Source organism: Nyctereutes procyonoides, unplaced genomic scaffold (genome assembly GCF_905146905.1).
Source record: "Nyctereutes procyonoides isolate TBG_1078 unplaced genomic scaffold, NYPRO_anot_genome, whole genome shotgun sequence".
NCBI lineage: Eukaryota > Metazoa > Chordata > Mammalia > Carnivora > Canidae > Nyctereutes > Nyctereutes procyonoides.
The window spans coordinates 8,069,525-8,097,193 of NW_026575021.1; the positions used below are offsets into that span (position 1 = coordinate 8,069,525).

The 27,669-nt window shown below is 53.6% G+C and overlaps 1 protein-coding gene across 4 annotated transcripts in view; it reads right to left on the minus strand.

Annotated features, from left to right (window-relative positions):
• The window catches only part of PDGFRA (platelet derived growth factor receptor alpha), a 50,252-nt gene extending 26,446 nt beyond the window's left edge, over positions 1-23,806 (minus strand). Inside the window, exons 1-7 of one of the 4 annotated variants that reach the window (XM_055340933.1) lie at positions 23,785-23,806; positions 10,444-10,504; positions 8,497-8,814; positions 5,036-5,296; positions 3,707-3,837; positions 1,933-2,104; positions 1,651-1,840 (exon numbers count right to left, since the gene is read on the minus strand). In XM_055340933.1, coding sequence (XP_055196908.1) covers positions 1,651-1,840; positions 1,933-2,104; positions 3,707-3,837; positions 5,036-5,296; positions 8,497-8,814; positions 10,444-10,492 — 1,121 coding nt within the window. In that variant the 5' untranslated portion in view covers positions 10,493-10,504; positions 23,785-23,806. Of the gene's footprint in view, positions 1-1,650; positions 1,841-1,932; positions 2,105-3,706; positions 3,838-5,035; positions 5,297-8,496; positions 8,815-10,443; positions 10,505-16,346; positions 16,366-17,132; positions 17,251-20,150; positions 20,379-23,784 lie in introns of those variants that run through there. The other 3 variants (XM_055340925.1, XM_055340917.1, XM_055340939.1) reach the window with 3 other exon arrangements.
• Between the last annotated feature and the right edge of the window lie 3,863 nt (positions 23,807-27,669).

Genomic DNA, 27,669 nt, shown 5'->3' on the forward strand with positions numbered 1-27,669 from the left:
GGGGGCTGCTTTCTCCTCTGCTGCACCACACTGGACATGCTTCAGGCCCGGGCTTTCTTAGCCAGTCCCCACAGGCACCCTCGGCTACTGGTCACCAAACGACCCTCTGCCATTCATTGTCTACACTTGCTCAGCCAAGAAAACTGGCAGATCCACTAGTTCTAAGCTTCAAGAAGCCACATCCACTTGTCTGTCATATTCATCCTTATGTTCCCTATCCCACAATGGGAACTAGAAGAATCTGTGCTAGAGGAACTCCTGAATCACCTGCCCAGGCAGCTCTCCAGAACCTCTCAGCTGGCGAACTTCATCTTGTCATTACTATTGATTATGGCTTGCGTACGGGGCTCACACAAGCATCCCAAGTGTTAGCTGGACCAGGATTATCCCATTCCTCTCTGGCCTCACAACCTAACTGTAAGTTTGGCACTGCCCACCTCTTTGCACACCTTCATCTCGTGTCTTCAGAAAAGCCTTCCAGATTCAGAACCCGACGCCTTTTATACCACTCTTCTACAGAGACTATAAAATTCCATTTTCTCAGATACTACTTCTCAACTACACACGGGACTTAGTTCAGAAAGAAGCAAACAAATCCCAAGGTTAAGTGAGCTGATGAGAGAGGCTCTGTCCCTCTTTCCTGAAAGTGAGAAGGAGAGGACTGACACGTGTCTCTCTGGGACGGTTTCTGATGAGGGCGCAGGCCCGGAGAACTTAGCCGCTCAAGATGCACCCTCTGCTCTGGGATTCTTTTTTTTAATAAATTTTTATTTATTTATGATAGAGAGAGAGAGAGAGAGAGAGAGAGAGGCAGAGACACAGGCAGAGGGGGAAGCAGGCTCCATGCACCAGGAGCCCGATGTGGGATTCGATCCCGGGTCTTCAGGATCACACCCTGGGCCAAAGGCAGGCGCCAAACCACTGCGCCACCCAGGGATTGGGTGCTCTGGGATTCTAATCAGAGCATAAAACTGCAAGAAACCTCGAAATATTATCTGGTCCAATTCCTTACCTTCGAAGGACATATGGTATTATTAACCCCACATTACAGACGGGGAAACTGAGGCCGAGGTGACTTACATCAACCCTAGTTAAGAGATGAGAGCTGCCAATGGTCTCATGAGAGGAAGGGGAACCAAACTATTCATTGTGCATTTTCTCCAAACATCATCCATCTAACCAGATACTACTCTTCTTTCCTGTGGAGGCCTCATGGGGGCAAATGTGTTGTGAATTAAACCGATGAGGTTGTGTTTCACGTAGGCTTACGCGATAATTGCCTTGGAACTGGGGTCACCATACATGTGTACTTGCCATACAGATAGTGGATGTCATGGACTCTATTCAGTCCAAGTGGGTCCAATTTTACTTTCTTTCCTCCACCCCTTCCTGGATGCAGGAAACTGTCTCTCACTGGGAACAGAGCTCTTTAGTTCTTTCTTCTTATTCTATCGTGAAATAGTTATCAACATGGCATTACATGGCAACGTTACCATTAAAGGTACCTGATTTCAAGTATCCCCTGTATCAGATTGCTCATTTTCTAGATTGATTCTTGGCCTGTGCTGTAAGACATGCATAAACCTCAGTCCACCTAGAGAGACACAGTAAAAAGGAAAGGCACACTTGAGAAGGGTGTCTTTTTTTTACCTGATTTCCTGAGTCCTTTCTATGTCAGTGGTGATCTCCGTGAGATTTTCAATCAGAGTCAGGTTGTCCTTCAGCCAGGATATCCTGGGAGGTGGGTAGGCCTGCACGTCCACCACGAAATGCTTGACTTCGTGTAGGTCAACAGCTTCCAACTGGCTGAAGTTGGGTTTGATTTCAATGAACCCTTTCTCTGTACGGGGAAGAGTTTCCATTAAGTAATGATGGCCACACAGTGGATCCCGAGCAGCAGGGACGACTGACATTTTAGAAAGCAGAATGTACCATGGACAGAAATGGTGACTTTCTTCATCTCTTTGACCTCCTTGGTGGCCTGGCGGGCAGCACATTCATAATCTCCACTATCTTTCACCGTGGCCTCGGGGACCGTCAGAGTGTACACCAGTTTGATGGACGGGACCTTTATTTCCTCCAACATGGTGATGCCTTTGCCTTTCTACAGCAGAAGGGGAGGAAAACCAACTTGAAAAAGCTAGCTCCTAAAAGCAAAAGCTCACATAAACTGTGGACCGTGGGTGGGGATGAGGTGCCAATATAAATTCCTAGATTGTAATGTCCCCACCCCCACCCCAGGGGCTGTTGATAATGCATGCACAGGGCAGAGGCTAATGGGAAATCTCTGCACTGGCCACTCAATTTCTCTACGAACCTAAAAGTGCTCTTAAAAAAAAAAATCTGGGGGAAGCCTGGGTGGCTCAGTGGTTTAGAGCCACCTTCAGCCCAGGGAGTGATCCTGGAGACCCAGGATCAAGTCCCACATCAGGCTCCCTGCATGGAGCCTGCTTCTCACTCTGCCTGTGTCTCTGCCTCTCTCTCTGTGTCTCTCATGAATAAATAAATAAAATCTTTAAAATAAATTTTTAAAAAATCTAATTTTAAAAAAATTTTAAGCTAACTCCTTAGAAAATCATGTTTTAAAAGGATATTCGATGACATAATAAGGTGTTTGTGCTATACTGCCAAAGGAAAAAGGATGTGACAAAGTACTATTTAAAAGTATGATACCTATTAACGGTCACATTTATTTTGTATACAAAGTGTTGAAAGGATTTATCTTCCTGAAATATTAACGGTGATGTCCTAGGAAGTGACTTTTCCTTTGTTTCTTTAAATTTGATAACATTAGGACAATAAACCTGCATTATTTTGGTCATCTGATGGAAACTTTGTTTTATAAAACAATACTCTGATTATATATTTTGGGGGCCAAATAGCATATACTGTGATTTGGGGGGAAAATGTCTATTTCCAATAAATGAGAAGAAATGCTTATGTTTTAAGGCTTAAGGGCAATCAAATATGAACAATAAGACCAAACTGCCTCATATTTCAGGGAAGATGTACACACGTCGGACTATGAATGTCTCTTCAATGCATGAGCTCTATAAGGTCATGTGTGAAGATGCCCAACCTCCAATCGATGCCCCAGAGAGAAACGAAGGGGGGCACCAAGAGCACAGGGGAGAAAAATGGATAAAAAGAAAGAAGCTGTCAGATGCCAACAAAGAGCAGGGAGCAGAAATTTGCAAAATAGGAATGAAAGGAAAAAATTATAAATATATATATATATTTTTTAAAGCCCACATGTACAAAACCTTTCTATTTCTTTCCGACTTCTGAAAAAGAAGGCTCAGTGTTCAAGCTTTAGACATTCTTTTTTAAAAAAATTTTTTTAAAGATTTTATTTATTCATAGGAGACACAGAGAGAGAGGCAGAGGGAGAAGCAGGCTCCATGCAGGGAGCCCGATGCAGGACTCGATCCCGGGGCTCCAGGATCACACCCTGGGCTGAAGGTGGCGCTAAACCGCTGAGCCACCCGTACTGCCCAAGCTTTAGACATTCTGAAGGTCCTGGTCCAGCAAGCCTCTCAACCTCTCCCATTGCCCAAAGAGCCATAAAGTCATCTAGGCAAATTGGCTCACTGCAGAGACGGGGAGCTGAGCTCTGGAGCAGCTCGGTGTCACGCCCTGTAGTGACAGATCTTTTGAGCCCTCCTGTGCTCCGCTCCATGCCACCAGAAGCCTTGAAGGTACCTACCACCTCTCCAGGGTAGGTCCATTGAAGGTCCACCACCTCGTTGTTAAAGACGGCGCAGGTGACCACAATCGTCTCCCCTGACTTATACACAGTTTTAAGAGCTTCCATTTCTAGATCAAGTTCTGACGTTGCTATTTGAAAGAAGAAAAACACAAGGGCCTCAATATCTGTAGTATAGTTAGAACCTTATAGGGTTTGGGTTTGCTTTCTTTTTTAAAACCCTAAAAAATAATTTTTTTAAGTTTTTTGTTGGTTTTGTTTTGATGGGAGGGGCAGACGGAGAGAGAGAAAAATCTTAAGCCCCGATACAGGGCTCAATCTCACAACCCTGAGATCACAGCCTGAGCCCAAGTCAAGAGTGAGATGTTTCACCAACTGAGCCACCACGCTGCCCCATAGAAAAATAATCTTCAAACCACTGTGATCAAGACAAAATTTGTAAAGTCTCAGAAACTGTGATTTTGTGTTGGCATACATAATTTAGCACATAGTTCTAAAATAGCACACACACACACACAAATATCTACACACAAAATGGCAACAATGGTGAAACTAACTTCCAGTTCAACAGAACACCACATTCCTGAGCATGTGGGTTAATGATGGCTCGCCTCCCGTAATCACCTTTATGGATGGATTTATTCATTTAATTAACCAAACTTTACTGAGCAGCACTGCTCTGGGCACTCTGCTGCTACCCTCCTATTTCTCTCCTTCTCTCTCCCACCTGCTACCCAGCTATTCTCAGCACTTTTCTAGAACCGAGCACAGTGCTGGCACAAAAGAAGCCCTTACCAAGTGTTCAGTGGCATTCTGCGGCTGCCTACCTGCCCGTGAGTGTTTAGTAAGTCTGCTGACCCAAATATGTATTATACTTTCCCATTCACGTTAGCCACTCACATCAAAGGAAGGACTATAACAAGCTGTTCTCAAAATCAAAATCACTTTTCTTAAGTTACTAAAGTTAATTGAGGCATCCAACCCCCACAGGTGTGTGTTTGTCTTCAGGGCCTCTGTAGTCAGGAATGTGGATACAACAGTAAGAGGCTTATATGCAAGAAACGAATTCCTTAGAGTATTTCGAAGTCCACTGATGAAATATGAAATCTTACAGGGGTAAAGAAGCATTTGCCTTTAGTAATGCTAAGCTTAGTGTTTTTAAAGCCACAGAGGGCAGCCTAACATTGTATGGTAAAGGTGAGGTCCTAAATCCCCAAATATTCAGAGTCTCCCTATCACCAGGGGCAAGGACTTAAAAACAAAAATTCTATGTACATCTAATTCTTTTGCCTTTAAGTCTTACTTAAAGGAGAGAGAAGGCAAAAGTACCTTTTAAAGCATAAACATTAAATGGGATGGTCTGGAACTTCTTGCCCCTGACGGTGGCTTCACAGATATACGGCCCAACGCTGAAGGTCCCATTAAAGCCCTGTCTGCTGTCATAGGACGCATGTACCACCCCGTCATTGCTGAGTAAGGTGACCGGAGTCTCGGGATCAGTTGTGCGACAAGGTATGATGGCAGAGTCATCATCCTCCACGATGACTAAATAATCTGTCATTCCTAGAGGTACGAAGGCAACATCTGGGTCTGTGGTTTAGAAAAGAAAGAAAAACACATTATGCATTGATTTCACCTTTACACATATATTCAGAAAAAGTATCGCACGGGCATTAATCATATTAGGCATGAATGATGACCTCACATATATCCAGAATTGTCACCACGCTGACATTAATCTTCGTAAGCACTAGAAGGCTATTTTAAGGTATGAACAACACCAAAATGCCTGTACCCTAGTACAAAAAAAAAAAAAAAAGACTGGTGATGAATATAAGTATCAGCCAGAGACTGATATCAATATTTAAGCACTACTAAAAAACATGATCAATAATCAAATCTTTTCAAAACAAGAAAAAATATTCATAATTTCAAAAATTCCTATTGCCTAGAGTCCATATTACTGAAAAGTAGTACAGAAACCTATTAAAAAATAATCTGTCAAGTAATAAATAGAATTACAAAGTTCCATAGCCTGAGAATTTTGTTTCCAAAAGAAAGCCAGCTATGGAAGCTACCACAGTAATCAGTATTGAGAGTCTCAAGCCGGGGGTCCCTGGGTGGCTCAGCGGTTTAGCGCCTGCCTTCGGCCCAGGGCATGATCCTGGAGTCCCGGGATTGAGTCCCAAGTCGGACTCCCTGCATGGAGCCTGCTTCTCCCTCTGCCTGTGTGTCTGCCTCTCTCTCCCTCCCTCTCCCTCTCTCTGTGGATCTCATGAATAAATAAATGAAATCTTTCAAAAAAAAAGAGAGAGAGAGAGAGAATCTGAAGCAGTTTCCAAAGGGCCCCTTACTCTCCATGGCTACAAATAAAAGATCTCTGACAGCAGTGCAGAGCCTACTCCGATGATGCTTGTGCTGGGAAAAGGGGAAGAACAAGAATTTTTGACAGTCTCAAGACAATCAAAACACCAGACCTCATATACCTTTAACAAGCCAATGTTCCTACCGTTCTCTTCAAGGCAGGAGGCATTTATGTATGAACAAAGCTGGGGTGACACCCTAAATGCCTCCCCTTTTAAAAAAAAATTTTGTATTGTTTGGAAGGAGGGTTCAGATAGATAAGAATGTCATGAGAGAATGAAAAGGGTCTAGATCCCCGGGGCACCCACAGTTACAGAGGACAAGAAGAGTGGCTGATTTACAAATATTTACAAGGAAAAGGCAAAAGATAGGAAGACATGCTTCAGAGACCCCCTTACCTCGCCGCTGCCAAAACAGGATGGCAAGCGTTATCAGGAGGTCTGTGCTTGTTTGTGTTAAGCCAACTACTCTAGCTATAGCCCTTTTCCATTTATGCACGAAGATTGCCATTACTTGAATTTGTGTTCAGAGTTCCAAATCCTTGGACTCTGTTGGTAAAGATTTGGGCAAACAAAGCTACGAATTCACTTCAGGCTAAAACATACAGTTTGATATCCGTAACACATCGGCCAGGGCTTCCTTTAACATGCAAGTCGTCCCTACCATTAAGCACCATCTCTGCAATGTTTAAATAACTTCATGGCCCTTCATTAAACAGCGTTCCTCGGTAGAAACCAAAGTACACAGATATAGATAAATACAGATATACATGGATACACACAGAGATGATATGGATTTATATTTTTAAGTGTTTTTTTTAAGATTTTATTTATTTATTCATAAAGGCAGAGAGAGAGAAAGATAGAGAGAGAGAGGCAGAGACACAGGCAGAGGGAGAAGCGGGCTCCGTGCAGGGAGCCCGACGTGGGACTCGATCCCGGGTCCCCAGGATCACGCCCCGGGCCACAGGTGGCGCTAAACCTCTGTGCCACTGGGGCTGCCCAGAGATGATATGGATTTAGATACAGAGAGAGACAGGGACGTCTGGGTGGTTCAGCGGTTGAGCACCTGCCTTCGGCCCAAGGCGTGATCCTGGGGCACTGGGATTGAGTCCCACATCAGGCTCCCTGCATGGAGCCTGCTTCTCCCTCTGCCTGTGTCTCTGCCTTTCTCTCTGTGTGTGTGTGTGTGTCTCTCATGAATAAATAAATAAAATCTGAAAAAAAAATAGAGACAGATATAGACAAAGATACAGATTCAGATATAGATACAGGTACAGATGTAGACTTAGATCATTGCAAGGAGTACGCAGGGAATGCTCGGTGGGTGCTACACCAAATGAACCCCAAGCTGGTGGCTAAGCCTAGCTGACTAGCTGAGCTGCCGGGAGAAAGCACCACACCGTCCTCCCCTCTAGAGGCAGGCTCTGAAATCCATCACCCCCCAAGGCCACACCCTCCAGAGGTGCCACCAGCCAAGGACTGTGTGACACTGGGGCTCCTTAGGCAGCAGGACTCCCAGACCTCCTTGACACAGAGTTCTAGGACTCATCTACTCCACCTTCTATCCCTCCCTCCTCCATTCAAGGTCACACTGACAATCCAGGCAGCCAGTGCTCCCAGGTTCTGCTGGATCCCCGCCCACGTCCTCTCACAGGCTTGCCCCCGCAATCAAACCCTGGTGTGCTTCATCCTATCTTACTCCTATCTTGGCATCCGCTTCTCACACAGTACGGAACTTGCCCCCAAATTTTAATTAAAAAGAAAAAAAAGCCCCCTAATTAATCAAGAATACATATTTCATGCCATCTGAAGAAGAGTATGGTTATTTGGGAACCTATTAAGATAAACTATAAGCAGCTCCCAGATAGGACCTACCTAATTAATTTTTCGGGTCCCCAACACTTAGCATAGTGCCTGATACAAATAAGCAAACAGCAAATACTCGTCAAACTTGGTTGAACTGAACAGAAATTAGTACACTCCAGAGCTTCTGCACAATGCCAATAAAACGTGCCATGATAAAAATGATTTCTAAGGGGCACCCGGGGGGCTCAGTAGTTGAGCATCTGCCTTCGGCCCAGGGGTCCCAGGATCGAGTCCCACGTTGGGTTCCCTGCATGGAGCCTGCTTCTCCCTCTGCCTGTGTCCCTGCCTCTGTGTGTGTGTGTGTGTGTGTGTGTGTGTATCTCTCATGAGTAAATAAATAAAATCTTTAAAAAAAATAATACGGCTCCAAAACGTTACCAATACATAGGTCTTGCTAATGGGATCCCAGGCGAGCTCGATTTACTGTTGGGCCCTCTCTTATATTTCTCACATTTTCTCCAATACACGCGTCTTATTTTTACATTCCTCCAAACGGTAACAGAGTCGACGGGAGAGGGGGGACAATCAGCTTGGGCCAGGGGACCCCCCCCAGCTCACCTGGCACATAGATGTAGATGTGCCTGCCTTCGATCTCGTTTTCGTCTGTCTGAGTGTGGTTGTAATAGCAAGTGTACAGCCCCGTGTGCGCCGCCGACGCATTGACCACTTCCAGCACGGTCACAAAAAGGCCACTGTTGTTCTCCTCATTTCTGATCTCCACATTGGGGTTCTCTTCTTCAGACGTGGGGTAATGCCAACTCACTTCACTCTCCCCAAAGCATCTCAGAGAAAAGGATGAATTCAGCTGCACGACCTTTTCATTTTCATTTGGAAGGATCGAGGGTAATGAAAGCTGGCAGAGGATTAGGCTGGGCCCTGGAAAAAGAAACATGCTCTGAATAGGGTGCAGCCAGAAAGGACAGTCTCACCCAGCGAGCCGAGAGAGGCAGCAGCAGCAGCTTACGTGAACAATGACCGTTTTTGCGCAAAAATCCGTTAGCCTGGATGCCCGTGAAAGGCCCCCCATTGTAACAGGGGCTGCATCTGCTGAGAGCAGCAAATGTTCCAAAGGCCTCAAAAGCCCCCCCACCCCCCAAGCCCCGAGAGTCACCCCTCCCAACACTCAGATGGAGAGAGAACGCCTGATTCCATCCAATTCCATGTTTCAGACTCTCATGTGTGACCATCAAATATCCCAAGAGGGCACAGACGCGAGCGCATGTGGGTTCTTTATTGCCCACATTCCCTGCCGATGCCTCCCGTGGTAAGAGATGGGATGCAAACGGGGGCGGGGAGACTGAACGAAGCACAGAGCAGACTGGTGCCCAAGAATCGCGTCTTTTCCGTTTCTTGCAACACCGCGGCATGCCTTCTCTCCACTGGCTTCCCAGAAACCAAAGCAGGATGATAATGGATTTTAATTTAATTTAATTTCTTTATTTATTTTTAAGTAGGCTCCCTACCCAGCGTGGGGCTTGAACTCATGACCCTGAGATTAAGAGTCGTGTGCTCTACCGCCTGGGCTGGCCGAGCGCCCCTGGATTTTAATTTTAAAAGTAAGGATGCCTTAAAGCCCCAGAGTGAAGCCTCCAGGATCATCTTAGAAACTAAAATTTCAGTCCAGCTTTCCCTGCCTGTAAAAGCGACAAAAGAGATATATTATAACTTAATTTTTAATCCGGGGTCTCTAATCTCCTTTGGAGCCCAACGTGGGAATCCCAGCCCACTTTACCATGCACCCGCTACGACTCCTGCACAGCTGAAGGCCAAAGTCCTAAGTCCGTCTGTGGTCACTAAGCTCCTGCAGGCGGGACAGACTTGGTGGACTTTGGAACTACCAAACCACTGCCCTTGCTGACATGCCCATAAAAGTAAGCCCTAACAGACCTAAGTCAGCTCCTCAAACCAGAAAACCATGGGGTTCCTGGGGAGCATCTGTGACATATAAACATCTGGATGAAAACTCAAAAATACCAATAAATATTTCCACAAATGGTCCAAGTAGTATCCCCCTGGTAGAAAAACACTAGTAAGATTACTCAAGAGTCAAATATTCTATCAACTAGATTCCAAGGGAAAAGGGTCTAGGGTTTTCCAGCAATTTAAGCATCTTCCACTTAAGACAGCTATGATTCCCGGGACATGAATTTTTCCACCGTTTATTTCCTTCGAACACTCTCGAATGTCTCTGGAAATCCATGTCCCGGGAAAAAGAAAAGAGCGATGGGTAAACTTTGGCTATTATTCCGACCACGTTTCAGTGCCAGGATTACACATACACTAAAAATGCCACTGGTGAGCATTCTTCTTCGAGTCGGAATTAGTGCCAAAGGGCAAAGGGAACGGAAGGTTTGTGGTCATTCTAGATAACTTCTCAGTTTTCCGACTTCCTCTCACTCCTTTAGACTTTGTTTGCAGAGTACAGGGAACACACACCGGAGCACAGAACTGAGAAGGCAAGGCTTCCCCCAGAAGAGTGAACTCAGAGGGTATTGGGATCCATACCTGCGAGGAGACAGCCTAAGATCAGGAGTGCCAGAAGGGAAGTTCCCATAGTTCCGGAAAACTGGAAAAATCAAAAGTCAAACAGAAGCGATGTTAGCCAATAAAACAACAGGTGAGCCTCATTCTTTTCATGCTTCGCGATACGGAAAATGTTAACAGCGTCATTTCAGTCAAACACACCTCGGTTGAAGATTTGGGGTTCAAGCAGTAAGATACCTCAAAAAAAGAATCCCGGAGCCCAATGGGACCCCAAGATCCTGACCAGAGCCATGTGAGGCTGAAACCCTCTTGGATTGCATGCAGCTTTCCAATTCCAAAAAGTCTGGCTTTCATGGTCTCAGGAGGCATCCAAGAGTACAGGAGAACCGTTACCTTTTAAACCATTTGAAATTAAGAACGTGAAAAACAAGCACGCATCTTTACTTATTCAACTGGAGCTGTTTTCACCCCGAAACAGGTTGTCATTTGCTTTGTGTTTTGCCACACAGAGAGCACACCAAGTTCACATCCTCCACGACCTTTGGCGAAGATGCTTGGGCTACAACAAATAGCTTCATTTTTTTTTTTCCACCATCTCTTGATTTTATTTAGTGACCTTAAGCCATTCTGATCTGGAGTTTCTGAAAGTCCCACCAAGCACTGTCACTTAGTGCAAGTCACTCTTGCAAATGCACGGGCAGGCTGGGCCTGGGCCCGCTGCACCCACGGCTGCGCTGGGCAGGGCCCGGGGAGCCCAGGGCTGGCCGTGGACGGAGCAGCAGAGAACAAAGCAGGGGGAGGACACAGGGAGGAAAGTGGGCCTGCAGGTCCGTGGTCCCGGGACACCCTAGGCCACCCGGGGGGTCCGGTAGAGACCTGGAGAAACCGAGTCTTCCACTCCGCTCTCCTGCCACAAAATCTGAAGATGGGCAGAGAGCTGGGGAGAGAGACCAAAACCCAAACCGAGTGTCCTGAGACAAACAGGGTGCGTACAGGCGGACCCAAGGAGCCTCCAGGGCGAAGCCACGAAACAGTCTGTTCTGGTCAATCCTCTGAAAAGGCCCCTTTAGTCAACGCGATCTCACTGAAGTCAATGAAAGACCCGCGCACCGGCTTGCAGGTGTGGACGCTGCTAAGCACCCCAGTTTTATTGGCTTGCAGGGGTGCAAGCTTTAGGATACCCCATAAAAAATCACCTAAGCCTTGGCCCCGGGATGCCCTGGGTCCCCAACTTACTCAAAACCCTCACGCATGCAACCGAAGAAATCCGTGGATTTCATTGGTTTCACCACTAGCTTTGGAAACTAAGATGTGCGTTCGTGAGTCCTGAGCACATTGGCCTAAAACACACCAAGAAAACGCAACAAAAAAGTGTGTGTGTGCCCGTGTTCCGCCCCTGGTGGTGCATTTTTGCTTTAAGGTGGCAAGTTGGCCCATATGCACGAATCGGATTCCTGCTTCCTTGAATTCGAGGAGGAAGAAAGAGCGGAAGGCACAATGAGGGGCCCCAGGGAGGCACGAGGGTTGGGCAAGGGGGGAGAAATGGTAATTCTGTTTTCTCCAAGGCAGGGATGAGAAACCAGTGTGAACTAACAGGCCAAAGTTTTCCCCGCGGATCCCACGTCTGTTCCCCAACACCCCGAGACATAGCTGATCTCGAGCAGTGGCAGCCGAGGCTCAGAGACGGTTAGCAAGTCACCCCAAGTCACACAGCAGGCGAGGAAGCCAGAATTCTGACACGAAGTCTGTGTGATGCAAAAGCCATGCTCTCTCCAGTTCACCATATGGTCCCCCTCAAGGGGAGGTCAGGGCCTCAGCCTTGCATGCCCCCTCCCTCCCCTGCCCTGCACTATTTCCTAATGCAAATGGGGCCCCGCTGCCCTTCTCTGCTCACCACCGGGAGAGAGGAGTACAATGGCAGTGCTGTGAACCCAAATGCAATTTGCACAATGCTGGCTCGCCAGGGCTTCTGAGGCTCCTGGCATGTGCCCCCGGGGCCGGGAGAGAGTGTGGGGTGAGGGGGGGCGGGTTGCAGGGTTTCCTCACTGCTGTGGCGACGGGCACAGCGGGCCCCAGGCCTGATTTACCACAATTAGCAGTAACGGCCTGTGTGTTTGTACATATAAATATCAGCCTCCCACTGATAATCCACTTAGCCAACTTCAAAGGAGCCCTCCAGAGCCAGCTTGATGTCTTGGGTTTTTATCACATTTATATCCTGTATTTCTTCAGCGGGGCTTGCCAACGATGCATCTTTAAAGCATTCCCGAGCTTTAAGAGAAGGGCTCGGCTGCTTTTACAGGGCAGGCTCTGAGGAGCGCTCTGCCCTGGGCCAGCCCCGCCAGATTTCCTTCTGTGCGCGCAGATACGGGGGACCTGCTGCCAGGGAGGATTATTTACTGACACACAAAGTGGGCAACGAAAACAGGGCCTCAGAGCCAGCGATAATGATGCAGAGACTGCGAATCAGCATGTGTTTGCCTGAGATGTCCAGCTCCCTTCTCTGATAAGGGGAGTTCCCTGGCTGGAAACCGAGGCGTGCTGGTGAGGTCTCCTGTCCCTACTTGGACACGTACTCGGGACAATGTACTCGGGAATCATCGCACGGCGTTGGCCCTACAGGGAAACAACAGGGGAGGAGGGAAGCCCCCCTGCCCGTTGGCCACGTCGTGGGGATCTCGAGGAGCCCTGGCTTTTCTGGGGGGCTTCTCTGCTCGGGGGTCATAAACGCTCACCCTTACTCGGTAGCCCCCATCCCAAAAGTCAGATGTGCAAACAGAAGGGGCTGAGGTTACAGGTTCAGGGCCACCCTGCACGCCGTGAGCCCACGAGAGCGAATCACTCTGCAAGGAGAGCCACGGACGTCATCCAAATCGGTTTTCTTTCTTTTTTTTTTTTTTTTTAAATCATGATCGTGTCCTCTCGTGCCAGCGACAAGCTGGGTTTCAGCCTCAGTCCCCAAGACCACAACGCAAAAAACGCAGCAACAGAGTTAGAGAAACAATCAGGGGGCAGCCCCGGTGGCTCAGCGGTTTAGCGCCGCCTTCGGCCCAGGGTGTGATCCTGGGGACCCGGGATCGAGTCCCAGGTCGGTTTCCCTGCGTGGAGCCTGCTTCTCTCCCTCTACCTGTGTCTCTGCCTCTCTCTCTCTTTCTCTCTGTGTCTATCATGAATAAATAAATAAGATCTTTAAAAAAAAACAATCAGGAAAAAGATAACTGCCACATTCTCCGAGGCAAGTGACCTGTGGCCCCCTCCCTGGCATTTTCTTGACTTTTTCATCCCTTCTCTCCAAAGTATGATGGAAACCGCTTTGGACGAGGCTCATGCCCTATGGGACGCTTAGTCCATCTCTCTGAACCCCCAGTTCTTCTTCTAGAAAGGAGGACTAATAACGCCTGACTCCCTGGCTCGCCTCACCGCATTGTTATAAAGACTGTATTACAGTTGAGTCCAAAGTGCTTTGGAAACCGCAGCCGCTGGTTTTCAGATGGACTCTTTCCCTGCAGAATCTAAGATGTTTTATGAAGATTTTATTTACTTGAGAGAGAAAGAGAAAGGGGGGGGGAGAGCAGAAGGAGAAGGAGAGAGAATCCCAAGCAGACCCTGTGCTCAGCACGGAGCCCGCTGCAGGGCTCGATCTCCCAACCCCGAGATTATGATCTGAGCCGAAATCAAGAGTCCGACGGTCAACCCACTGAGCCACCCAGGCACCCCCTGAGACGTTTCGGATGACGGGGATGTGAGAGTAACTTCTTCAACTGCTTCTTACGGAGAAAGTCAAGGCCCAGCCGGGGAGGCCTTCCGACCTGCCCCTCGTCACCTGCATGTTGGAGAGGGAGGTCTCGACTCAGGTTCAACGAAGGCCTGACGAATGACCAAGGCCCTGTTGACGTGAACCAATGTTTACGGTCACGCACAACAGAAAAAGAAGTCTGTTTGCAGCCAGTGTTCTTAATGGGTTGCCACCCCCGGCCCCGCACCCCGAAGTGAAGAGCCATGAAGGGCAACTTCATACCCAAAGACAACATGGCAAGGAAGCTAGAGAGGAAACGGAGCTTGGGCACTTTTTGCAGAAGTGAGAGCACGCTGGCCTTCTCCGAAGGCCGGGGAGCCAGGGGAGCCAGCTTCTCGATTGCCAACTGCTCGACGCAGGCACGCGGAGCCGCTGAAGGTTGGATTTCACCCCGCCCTGGCCTGATTAGAGGCCACGGGAGACTCTCTCACAGTCCCCAAAGCCACCGACAACTCCAAGATTCAGATTTCCGAGGTTCGGTTAAATGTCAGCTCGAAGTTAATTCTAACTGTGAAAATTACATACCCTGCTTTCTCCCTGTGACAAAACGTTCCACTCAGTCTCCTAACTTAACCCCCCTGCAGTCCCAACGCCGGCCTACACGGGTGGCGACTTCCCGGAGGGTGTGTTTCCCAGGATCTGCCCCCCACCACAGGCTGCTGTGTTGTTTTGATCTCTCCCTGAGCTCCATCAGACATTCCAGGGATGGGTGGTGGCTGGAGTTTTGTTTTGTTTGTTTTTTTTTTTTTCACATGGGAGCATTTCATGGGACAATCCGAGCTCGTAAACCTTTCTGCTCTTCCTGCACCAGACGTTTAGCCACGGAAGACTAAAATGACACTACCTTTCGGATTGTCACCAAACTGGTGTGACTCCTAGGGAGACAACCCTGGGCGTGCTCTTGAACTCTAGGTCACCAGGCCAGCTCCCCAGCTACAGAGCGTGGACTCACAAAGCCATATCCGCAGGTGTCCGCCCGGGGTTCTTGGCAGACGGGCCCTGACTGGGGCGGCAGGTCTGCGCTTCCCTCCTTACACGGTTGCAAAGAACGAGCTCGGCCGCACAACCCGGCACAAAGGTCCACAAAATAAATGCGATCGGCCCAACGATCCTGGCAGCTTTAGCGTAAAAACGGAACCTGCCATCATCCTCCACTTGGTCCTGCCGGGCAGAAAAGGCATCCTCCTCGCGCCACGACACGACGCGCTTTTTAGAATCTCCGCGAAGCCGGGTCCCGCGGAGGGTCGTTGCAGTTCCCCGGCGCGGCCAGCAGGTGCCAGTGTTGGTCCAAGGACGTGCGTCCCGGGGTCCGCGGAGCCGCGGATGCAGCTCTCAGACCTCTGCGCTAAATGTCCCAAATCTTAGCTTCCAATCTCTTCCTCCCTTGGATCGTACTTTCAGGCTTCGGGGTGACCTCAGTTCGGACCCCACGGAATGGAAGCCACAGGGCGACGACGCTGTTGCCCCAAACGCTTAACCGTCCTGGGGACCCCGGGAGAACTCGGCGGGGGGCAGCCACAGGCCCGTCGCGGCGAGCGGGTCCGCGGGGGGAGCCCCGAGGGCGGCGCGCGCACCCGGGGGAGCCCCGGAGAGGAGGTCGGAGGGTCGGCCCCGGGCTTTGTTTCCCGCGCGGCCTCCCCGCCCCGGGGACGGCGCCCACCTGCAGGAGGGAAGCCACCTGGGGCCGCGCCGGCGGGGGGGGGGGGCGACCTGGGGCCCGACCTGTTCGCAGGCCATTGTCACCCCCGCGTCACCCGCGCCGCCGGGAACCGCTGGCTGGTTGGAAACGACTGTTCCCGTTGCCCAATAGCGCGGGCTCGCACACCAGGCAGCCCAGGGGCGACCCTCGCCAGGGGTCGGCGGCCACCCCCAAAGGCGCCCGAGGCCCTCCCCCTCCGCCCGTCCCCCGCTCGGGCACCACGACGCCCCCAGTCCATCCCCGCAGCCCCCCAGCGCCTCCCGAGCCACCCACCCGTGCCCGCACGCGTCTCCCCGAGGCCCCCCGCGGCCGCTGAGGCGACCCCGGGGCCGGTCCCCCGCGCCCCACGCAGCGCCCCAGCCCTGCGCAGAGCCCGCGGCGCGCGCCCCCGAAGGCCGCCAGAGGGCGCGGCAGCCCCGCGGATCTTACCGGCTCGCGCGCTCGGCTCCGGGCCCCCGACAGCGCAGCGGGGCCCCGCAGCTCCACCACCTTGGCGGGGGCGGGCCCGCGAGGCCCCGCCTCCTGCCCCGCCGCCCCCCCCCTCCGCCCCAGGGCCGCGAACCCGCGCCGGCCCCGTCCCTTCCCGGTGGGCGTCTCCGGGCCGCTGGCCACGGCCGCCCGCTCGTGCAGTGGCGCCCCTAACCAGGGCCGCCCTCCCGGCCTGGGCTGCAGCGGCCGCGGCGCCCCGGGCACGGCGCTCCGCGTTCGCATTGTCTTCGGCGGAGACCCGGGAGGGGGCCGGGCCGGGCGGAGGGACGCGGGCCGGGGGTTTAGGGTTACAGGCGCGCGCCAGCGCCTCCTACGGGCGCGCAAGCGGCACCGCGGCGGGGCAAGGCCCGGGGCGCGCAGGCTGCGACCCCCCCCCCCCCGCTGCCGGGGTCTCCCTGCTGCGCCCCGCCGCCCAGCGCACCCTCGCGCCCTCGCCTCCTGCCTCGGGGCACGGGAGGGCTGCAGCTGGCTGGGCAGGGAGCGCCCCAAACCCGAGGACCCCTTGAGCTGCCCCAATCTCTTCCCAGCCGATTCCGGGTCCCCTCTTCAGGTTAAAACAAAAGGAAACGCCGCAGAGCCGCTTCGGCCAGCGGCGTGGACCGGCAAAGCCCAGGCCAGAGCGCAGGGGGGACCAGCCACTTGGCCGCAGCCCGCGAACCGCGCGGGGCCTCCCCCCCCCCCGCACCCCGACGGCTGGGGACACTCCAGGGACGCGGAGAGCCGCACCTTTCGGTCCCCGAGCAGGCTTTGGCTTCCCCCCCAGAACTGCCGCTCGTCCATCGGCAACATGCAACCCGGTCGCAGCTCCCCGCAGGCCAGAGGGCGTCCCGCCCTGCGGGGTGTGCAGGAAGGCGCTGGCCACCACGTCCGCAGGACGCGTCCAGGCGCTGCGCGCCGCCCACGGCCGGTCCCCAGGAGGCACAGAACGGGCCCGCCTCGGCGCCAGACGCGTTTGCAGCTGGAAAGCCCGGCCCGATGCTCCTCCCCCTGCACCCCTCCCCAGTCCGCGTCCCGGGAAGAAAGCAGCCCTGGGGCCGGGAGCCGGGGTTCTGCTTTGGGTCCCTCTCGGTCCCCCTAAGGGCTGGTGCGAGGGCCGAGGGTCACCCACCCTCTCCTTCCCGGAGCCTCCCCCCCTACGCCCACCCCGACCTCCTCCTTCTGCCTCCCGACCCCACCCTCATCCCCGCTGTGGGGACTCACTCGAGCTACGCTTGGGTCGAACCAAAAACCAGACTGTGTGGGAGCCTCGGAGCAGGGACAGCGCGGGGTGTCAAGGCGAGAAAGGACGGGCCCTCGCCTGGCGCCTGGCGGGAGCGAGGCAGGCGGGATAGTGGAGGGAGGAAAACCAAGATAGTGGAAGGGGGAAAGGAAAACTGGGAAGGGATGCGAAGCAGAGGCGCCAGGGTCCGAGTGGGAGCGGGTCAGACGCGGGTAAAGGGGTGGGGGGGTGTTAAAACCAGAGCCACCAGGGGTGCGGGCGAGGTGCGCCAGCCGGCAGCGCCTGTCCCTCCCTCCAGCAGCCCGGACGCGCGCCGCGCTCGGGGGTGTGGGTCCCGGGAGCCGTGCGCCTGGCTGTCGTGCCCGTGTGCCCCGGAGGTCCCCGGCCCTAAAAAAGCTGCCTTAGTTCTGCTCGGGAGCGACTGCGGCGAGACGAGTCGCTCCAAAACGTTGAGCAATTCGGCTGCGGAGCCAAAAAGCCATTTCCCACAGGGCGCAGCCCGGGGCTTTTCCAGGCAGCTGGGCCGGGCTCGGGGCAGTCCGGACCCGCTAAAGGCCATCCAGGCTCCCGCTCGGCGCGGGTCGGCCTCACCCTGGGAGGTGGAGGGAGGGCCGCCCTCCCAGGCGCCCGCTCTGCAAGCCCGAGGTCTTAGCAGGGTTAGGGAAGCAGGGAGAGGGACCGGCGCTCCGGCCGCTGGGAGGGCGCACGGCCAACCCACAGCCAGCCAGCGCCTCTCCCGCTCCGAGGGCTTGGCCAGGACGCTGCAGCTCCCGCACACCTGGCCGGGCGGCCCGGCCCCCGCCCCCGCCCCCGCCCCCGGCCCCCGGCCCCTAGGGCGGCCGTCCTCGGGTCCCTCTGGCTCCCAGCCGGCTGCGACCCTTTCCGACCAGAACCGCTGAGCCCAGTTGCTTCCGAGCCAAGTGGACGCCGCCGGTGACCCCCCACCCCCACCCGGCGCTGCCGGGGGAGAAGTTAATCTCACAAGCAAGAGCCGATTTCCACGGGGATGGTCGGAGAAGGAGGGAGGGGCGCGAGGAGGGGACCCCCCCCCAAAGCCGCCCAGGAGGCCGGCGCAGAGAGTGGGGCAGACCCGGGCACTGCGGCCCTGAGCAGCGCAAGGCGAGCGCGGGCGGCGAGTGCCACGCATCCCCTCGAGGAAAGGGACACGCGAGCGGGGTGGGGGGGTGCGGACCTGAGCTCAGGTGCCCGGCGGGAGGTGGGGAGCACGGTTCGCCTACCATCTTCCTCTTACCTAGGGACCCAGTTTCTCCGTTCCGAGGCGTCCCTAACTTCCCCCAAGAGAAGTTGTACACTTTTCTGGCGATCTTCCTTCTTTCCTTCCTGTGGCCGGGACCGGGCAGCAGAGGAGTCCCGGACTTTGCAAAGGGGGGGGGGTGTAAGAAAAAAAAAAAAGCAAAAACCAAAACGATTCCACCGAGGAAAGGGGGCGCGCGCGGAGACGAGTGGAGGTGGGGACCCCAGCGCACAATGAGGGCCCCTCGGAGCGCGGTTCGAAATTCCTCAAATCCCACTCTCTGGAATGCGAGGCGACGACGACTCCTTCACTCCGGGCCAAATGTGTTTGTCATTACCCCAGACCGCCCGCCGCCCGCCCGCGCCCCCGCACAGGGGCGCACGACCCCCGCGCGCTGCGGGACCGGCGCCCGCTCGCGCTCCCGCCCCGCGGATCCCGCACGCACACCGCCGGGGTGTCCCCCCACCCACCCCCGCCCACCCCCACCCCTCGCCCACGCCCGCGCCCCCTCCGCGCGTCTCGCAGCCGCCGCCGCGGTGCTGTGTCTGGCCCCGGCTCGCACCCGGCGCTGCGCCGTCCAGTAATTACGCGCCCTCGGCCGGCGCCAAGCGCCCCCGGCTGGCACCCCAGGTCCGGCCCGGCTCCAGCCGAGCCCTTCACGCCTCCTCTCCTCGCAGCCCGGCGCGCGCCCCACTCGGCGCCCCGCTCCCCCCACCCCAGGGCCCCCGCCGCGCTCCACACCGCCGGCTGCAGCGCGGTCCCGCCAAACCGCGGGCGAGGAATGAAAATACTCATTAAAAACCTGTCGCCTTCCAGGACCTACTGCCAAGAAGAGGGCAAACACCTCTGCCCCCACTCCCAGCATTACTTGGTGCTCGTCCCGGTATACACGAATACCACCACCCCCCCCAGCCCCAAAAAGAAACCTCAAAAATGTAAGCCTAAAACAATTTCTTCGGGAGGCTATGGACTTGCTAGAAAAACACTGCTTTTAAAAATAGGCCTGGAAAATGTGTGCTTTTTCTTTTCTTTCTTTCTTTCTTTTTTTTTTTAATCCCTAGACTTTCTAACTCTATGGTTATCTTTCCTCCAAGTGAGGTTTATTCAAAATAAATGACTCTCTGGACACACAGCTGGAATTCCACTCCTTTTTTTTTTTTTTCTCATCGCCCAAAGTTTGAGTGAAGTTCCTTCACTTCCAGCCCAGAGGGGCCTGATCAAGGACTTCTCTTAGAAACAAAAAAATCATTACTTTTTTCTCCTTTCTTACCTTCTCCTCCTATGTCAATTCGTAATGAAAATCCTACATAGGGAGCAAAAAGTGTCCACGGCTTCCAGTCCGCTCTCCTGTAGTCCCCTTCTCTGTTTTTTCTCTCTCTAGCTCCAACTGTAATGCGCTCAAAAACCGCGTTTTGTAATTGATTCAATGTTATAGTCCATCCTTCTAAAACTAATCATTTGCTCTAAGTAAATAGCTGTCAGGAAATGAAGCGCCCCCCTCCTTGGCCTCTTCAAAATAAAAGTTTCTCCCGAACTCCGTGCGCTCTGAGCCTCCACGCGTCCAGATTGCGCCTTCGCTCCTCGCTCTTACGCAATCAGGGGGTCCGGCCCCAACCCCCAGACTTCGACAACAACTGGGGGGGCGGGGAGGAGCAGACCAGATGGGGTGGGGGTGGTGGAAGGGGGGAGGTGTCGATGCTCTGCCGGGAAAGAGGTCCGTGAAAATACCAACTGCCCATCACTTCCAGAATGAGTCGGCCTCCTGATTTGGGGGGATAGTCTCCTGCGCTGCCCCATTGCTTTGCATTCTCTTGGAAAGAAACAGAACTCGCGAAGTTGCAGTTCATGCCCCGGAGGACTGTACATCTGGAATCGAGAAATGTCCCTTCCGTAGAAACTGCTAGTTGGTTAGGGGGCCGTCCGGAGAGGTCCCCAAGCGGTTGCGTCTTTACGACTTGGGGGTCTTTTAAGGGAAAGTGCCGGGTAGTCGCTAACTCTTTTAATGGTATCAGGCAAACCGTTGGGTCCAGTAGGAAGATGATGGTCTTTGTTTTCGGTTTTGTTTTGTGTTGCCTTGTAAACGGGTTTGAAAGAAGGTGCAAAGACTCGAGGGTCTGCGTAGGTTTGGAACGTTCCCCGACAGAACGACCTTTACTCCCTCGGAGCCACTTATCTTGTCGCGTCTTTGTTTTGGGGGGATGGGGTGGGGTGGGGGGACCTGGGCGAGGTTGCCCTGGCTTCTATCCTGCACACGAAATAAGGCTCAGGGTTGGGCGTTGGGAGGAATCGTCTGCGGCCAACCTGGCCACCTCGGCGTCCCGGGGAAGGTTCACCTCCGCGCGCATCCCCCCCCGCCCCCCGCCACGGAGCACGCAGCTTACTGACGCCCTAGGGCTTGAGCTGAACCCCAAATCCTCTGCCCCCCCCCCCCCGCCCCACGGCGCGAGGCGAGACACGGTACCGGGAGGGCGCGATTCCTCTCGCGGAGGAAAGGGGGCGCTGACGCTCCAGGAACCGGGCTAGGAGGCCGAGTGGGGCGTGCGAGGGACGGAGGGGGAGGGGAGCGCCTTCTCCAGTGGGGTGGAAGGGGTCATTTTTGATCCCCACCCCCACTCCACCTCCGCACTCTCGGAACGGCCAGGGCGTCCAGGTTGAGCCTGGAACGTCGGACAGCCGTCAGCTCCTCCCGCATCAGGAGGGGGGACGAGGAGCAGCCGGCAGGGGAGGGTCACACAGAAAAGTGTGGGGTCTTGTGCCGCCCCGGGATGGGCTCCTGGGGTGTCAGGCTCGGGAGGACGCCCGGGGCTGGGCTAGGGGCCCCATCCCCCCACCCCACCCCAGCTCTTCTGCGCGCCCGCCTCTCGTGCATCTTCAGTCCGGGTGACTGCACTGCTCACTATTACTTCCACATGTTCCTTCAGGAAATCATTGAAGGCAAATATATGAACAGCCTCTTGTTCGGAATGCTAACAGGATACCGTAATGTTTGTAGATAATGAACCGGCCCGCGCGACACCTCCCTCTCCCCCCACCAAAAAAAAAAAAAAAATTCAGCGTGCGGAATAATAGGAAAAGGCGGGGGCTGGCTTTCATGCTATTAAAAAAGAGAAGCTGAGATCTGAGTTTTTATATCAAATACCCCAAAGACGAGGAGGCAAGGTAGAAAGCCTACCCAGGAAGGCCTGCTTTGCTCTGGGAAACTGCCAGCCCAGTCGCGCCGGGGTCTCCTGAACACTGGGCTCCCCGCCCACAAATGGTAACTTCACAGTTCATTTCAGAGATGCTTAAAGGGGCCTGAAAAGCAGGCTGGGCTGGGGGGGGGGGCTGGAGGAGGGGGGTGTCTTCGGGTCGTAACTCCTCTCGACTTGGAAGCATGGAGAATGGATGAGCAAGCGAGCACCCAGTTGTCCTTCTGGTAGTAATTACCTGCCTAATTTGAATGATGCCTTTGTTATGATCATTAACAAACATTTGCTAAAGGTTTCCATGTGTGACATTCCAGAAGGTTTAAAGGACTGGGATGCTGACTCCCGGGATAGCGCACCGGTGGGGGGTGGCGCAGGGAAGCAAATGGTGGGGGGGCGGGGGGCGGGGGACGATTTCGCCGAGTCTGGGCCGAGCAAAGACGGAGCGAGGTCAACATCTGCCTCCCCTGCAAAAGCAAAATAAACCCAGTGGTCGGGAGCCACCTGGGGGCTGGAGGCCCTGGAAAGAGGCGGTTCGTGCCTCGACACCCGTCCTGCCCCGGCAGCCACCACCCACCCGCGCCTCCCACGGCTCATAGGCGGGTTTGAATCCTGCCGTCCGCCCTCCGCCGCGGTCCGAGCCTTCGGGAGAGGACGGGTCTGAGGCTTGGCGGGCCCGGGCGGCGGGGGGGGGGGGGGCAGCCGCGCTCTTCCCTTGTTGTTGTAAGATCTTTCCAGATTGCTCCCTGCGCGCCCGGGGTCCTGGGTGGTCCTGGATCGCCAGGGGCTGGAAGCGCCGCTGGCCAAGGGGACTGCGAGGTCCTTTCTTCACCCACCCACCCCTACCCCCCTGCACCCCCACCCCCGGCTCCGGCCCCTGGCACCGCCGGGGACCAGGCCACCCGTGCGCGCCCTGGAGTGACTTTCACCGACGTGGAGCTCCCAGCCCGCACCCCGCCTCGTATCTTAACCTCTTGCGTTTCTCCCTTGAGCAAACCTCACGGGGTTAAAAAGGAGGATTTTTTTTCCTCCCCAGACCGCGAGTCTTGGGGGCTGCGACCCTCGGGGTGGGAGGCCTAACTCCGGAGTTCGGGGCTGCGCCGAGAGGTCTGGGGACAGCCGCAGGGGGCACGGCGGTTCTGGCGTGGTGGCCTCGCTCGTCTAGGCCCGCGAGCGACAGAAAAGTGGATGCAAGGGCATCAAAGCCCTGAAGCTGGGCCAGCCGTCAAAGAGCGGGCCCCGCAAGCCTTGCACACCCAAGCCAAAACGGCCCCCAAAAACAAAATTTCCGCCCCTCCTGCACCCCGGCCTGCTCCAGGGCTCGCCCCGGCGGCCCCCGCTGCTCTGCACCCTGGGCCCCAGCTCCGGCCGCACACCTTTGGCTGGGGGGGGGGGCGTTCCCCGCTGAGCTGGGGGTTTTTGTTTCCTCTCCCTACTCCCCTGCTCTACAGCTCCACCCCCAATTCTGCTTTCCTTGGAGAATTCAGAAGGTCCTTTTGCTTTAGAAGACTTAGGGTTGCAGCGGTTACCAAAGCCCTTCGTTGTGCACGTCGCAGTGAAACAAACTTGTGATATATTTGCCCCCCCCCCCAAGATGAAGTTGATGGGGTGGGGGCCCATCTCTAGCTTCACAATTTGAAAATGCAAACCGTTTGGCGGTTGGCGAAAGAAAGCGGCTCTAACTACCCCTTCCCCCCCCCCCACCTCTTCCGTACTTGCCTGCGCCTGGAAGAGCCTCCTCCCTGGGCCTCGCAAAGGGACCTTCCTAGGGAAGGCTCGGAGGAGGCGTGTGGATGTGGCGCCCAGATGTGGGGTCCCCGCGGAGAGGGCAGGGGAGCCGGGCGGACTCCGCCCTTGCCTCGGATCTGCCCCAGCCCAGACTCGGAAACTTGCTCTGAGCCTCTGTGCACGTTCAGGATGCAGAGGCCCAAATCCTGGCAGCGCAGGAGGAAGGGTTCTCCAAAGGGGTCCGGACTGGCTAAGTGTGTGCCTTTGGGGTGACGGTTCTCTGTCCAGGACTCCGCTCATACCTCCTCTTCCTTGGCGGCTGCTGGCTAGCTAAGGGGGCAGCGTCTCTTCTGGGTTCCTTGGGTCTTTCTTTCCCAGGAGTTGTGTCCAAGGAGAGGTAGGCAGCAATTCCCTGTGGCTGGAGACCAGAGCTGCAAGGTCTCCTAGGGTGCCTAACCACGCAGCCTGCTTACAGACCTCCCAGAGGACCAGAGACTGGGAACTCTGTTTTGGGGCCTGGCCCAGCCCAGGTGGGCCCACAATCCTCAGAATTGGGAAAAAATGTGGTAGGACTGCACTCCCTCTGGGTCTGGATTTTCAGGATCCTGTTTGAGAGAGCCAAGCTTTCTCCATCTCCCAGGATTTGGGGCCTCTTACCCCCCTTGCCTTCTCTTAAGGATTTAGCTTTGGGTTACTTTTAATTTGAAAACCTACGTGAGGGGAGGGAGAGGGAATGAAGAGATTGGGAGGTCTGCTCTTTATTAGGGGCCTGAGCAGCCAGCTTTCCAACACACAGCTGTGGCTTGGGAGGGCTGGCTGCGTGTAGGTCAGCCTGACTGAAGAAAGGGCCTTGTCCTGTGGAAGTCCCAGGAGTACAGCAAGGCTCTGTGATGTTTAAAAAAAAAAAAAATCCAGCCGAGGCGTTGTGAAGTGGAAAGCCACTGGGACCTGTGTTCCACAATTGCGTTAAGCATAGCACATAAATTTGAATAGGGGCCCCATTATTTAATCGGGGTGTTATTTAATCCCCAAGGCAACCCTGTAGGTTGTGAGCAAAGTCAGAGGGGTTAAGAAATTGCATAGAGCAGTGCCTCCATCTGCCTCACCGGGTCCTGGAGCCAGGTACAGCTTGATCTGGTCAAGACAGGTCATGTTTCTGAACTTGTTTCCTCACCTACATGAATGCCTGTGATGTCTGCATCCCTCCCCCCCCCCCCATCGTTGTGCTGATCAGGTGAGATGAGGTATGTGAAGCCCAGGAAAGAGCTAAATAAATGGTATCCTTTTCTCATTTCTTCAGGCTTTTCCACAGACATTGTCACTGTCACATTCATCTCCAGTTCCCTTGGATGGGCCTCAAGTGCTGGGGGAAAGCCAGTCTAGCTTTCTCTTTCATATTCTCAAGTAAGGATGGGAGCAGCAGTGTCTGGATTCTGAGAGATCACTCCCCAAAGTCTCAGGCCCTTCTAAAAAAAAAAAAAAAGAAAGAAAGAAGAAAGAAAGAAAGAAAGAAAGAAAGAAAGAAAGAAAGAAAAGAAAGAAAGAAAAGAAAGAAAAGAAAAGAAAAGAAAAGAAAAGAAAGAAAAGAAAAGAAAGAAAAGAAAATGAGCCCCAGGCAAGAGGGCAGGAGGAGGTAGAGCCAGGAAGGGTAAAGAAAGGAATTGAAAATGAGAAGACCTGCCTGGCCTCGCCACACAAGAGCCAGGAAGAAGGAAGGCTGAGGAGGCCTCAGCATGTGGAGTTTGGGGTAGGGATCAGTTAGGTTCTCTTATGGGGCTGTGCACCACACGCCCTGACTTTGAGAGGATGCACCTGGTAAAGCAAGGTGTCCCCAGGCCTGCACCTCAGGCATGGCTACCCTCCCCCACCAGACTTCCCCTCTTTTGCCATTTTTTAATTCATCAAAAACTCATGGTGTCTGCCAATCAGAGTTTCTTCTCAACATTGGAGAGTGATTCATTGAGTCAAGAAACATTCATTAAGCATCTGCCTCGTGTCTGGGTCTATGGGCATTAGTGATACGGCAGTGAGCAGAATGGATATGGTCCTTGCCTTCAGGGAAGTTGCTAGAAGATTTTTGTCTGGCCATCCAAGTTTCCCCCATTGTAGCCTCACTGCAGAGCGTTGAGAGCACACCCACTGGGGCAACAATCATTGCTTTGTGAGACTCTTAAGAAGAAGATGGCTAGCGAAGGCACACCGGGCATAGTCTTGAATCGTGGGCCACAGGACCTTCCCAAACTTTCCAGAATGTGTGCAACTGGGATCTCCAGCCTGGGCTGGGAGGTGCTCCAGTTCAATACAAGGCATCCTTGCTGAACCTACGATGCCCAAGATTCTGTGCCAAGTGGTGAGGATACAGCCCTGCCTGCATAGAGTTTACAGACGGGTTAAACAATCAATCAGTTAAACATACAGTTGCACTACATAGTGCTATACTCAAATTTTAGAGGGGTGCAGTGATGTGGATCATGTAGGAGGTGCCTAACCCAACTTGGGAATCGCAGGGGACTTCTTAGAGGAGAGGGACATTTTTTGAACCTAAGAGAGATAATAGTCTCGCTGGCGTGGAATCTCCTGTGCAGGAGCCTGGAGGTGAGAGAGAGAGGTCATCAGAAGTGAAAGGTCATCAGAAGTGAAAAAAAAGTTTGGAATGGCTGGAACATGGAAAGAGCCAGATGGGGAGGAGCAAGAGGGAGGCCAGATCATGGGGCCTTCCAGGCTGTGCTGAGTCTGGACTTCATTGTAGGGAAGCTCCACAATTGGTTCAAGGAAGGACAAGACTGGAGCAGAGTTGGATTTTAAGCCAGATCCTAGAGAAAGGTGCCAGGAGGCAGGGTGGCCCCCCACCTTGGTTTCAACTGGCTGAGGTGGAGGCCTCCTTGGCCCCAGGGCTCACAGCAGGGGGGGCGGGGATTGGGAGAAAGTGCATCTGAAAGGAGAAAGTAGAGTGCACACCCTTCCCCTTCCCCACTGAATGGGAGCCCCCGGGGAGAATGGAGTCCCAGGTTTAGGCCCTCGCTGGTGCTGGTGCTCAGGTGGGGGACACAAGGAACACAAAGTTGGGGAGGAAAATGATGAGCCCGGTCTTAAAATGATATGTTGGAAAACGCTTCCAAAGGCAAGAGTCAAACTAGGAGAAAATCCAGGACAGAATTGTGGGTAAAGCGGCATTCTGCGCCACCACCACCCCCACCCTCACTACCACCCCCACCCCACGCCCACCCCCCGCCCCGGGGGACAGAGAAGAGGCTGAGAAAGAAGAGCCAGGAATCTTTATCTCCTGAATATTCAGGTGTCATCTCTGAATCCATACAATGGGTTGTATGGGAGTTGATTGTGAAGCGCTGTCCACACTTACCATCTAAGCTCAGCATTATAAATTGTGGCCGGACATATCGGGTAGTTTTGAGTTCAAGTGGTGATACACATTCTTTATGAGAACTTTAATTATTACCAGATTACTGTTTCTGTCATTCACACTCTTAAATACACATTTGTATCCGCGTTTGGAATCAAATCACCCAAAGACCCAAGTGGGGTTGAAGCCAGATCCTTGTCCTAAGGGTACTCAAGCACTAGTACTAGCTCTCTACCCCTCACTCCTGGCCCCTGACCATGCACCCATGCACTGGAAAGATTGAGGCAGGGCTTACTTTCAGGGACAAAAAAAAAAAAAAAAAAAAAAAAAAAGTAAGGTTTCAGTGACAAAGATTACATATTGTCCCCTAGTAATCATTCTCCCTTCCTTCTCCCCGTAATTAAGCCTCTGATTTTTTTTTTCTTCCTGGGACACAACTTTTCTTTCTTGTAGCTAGATCTGGTCATAAAGAAAAAGCTCTGGTCAATGGTATATCGGCAGAAGTCGTGGATGCA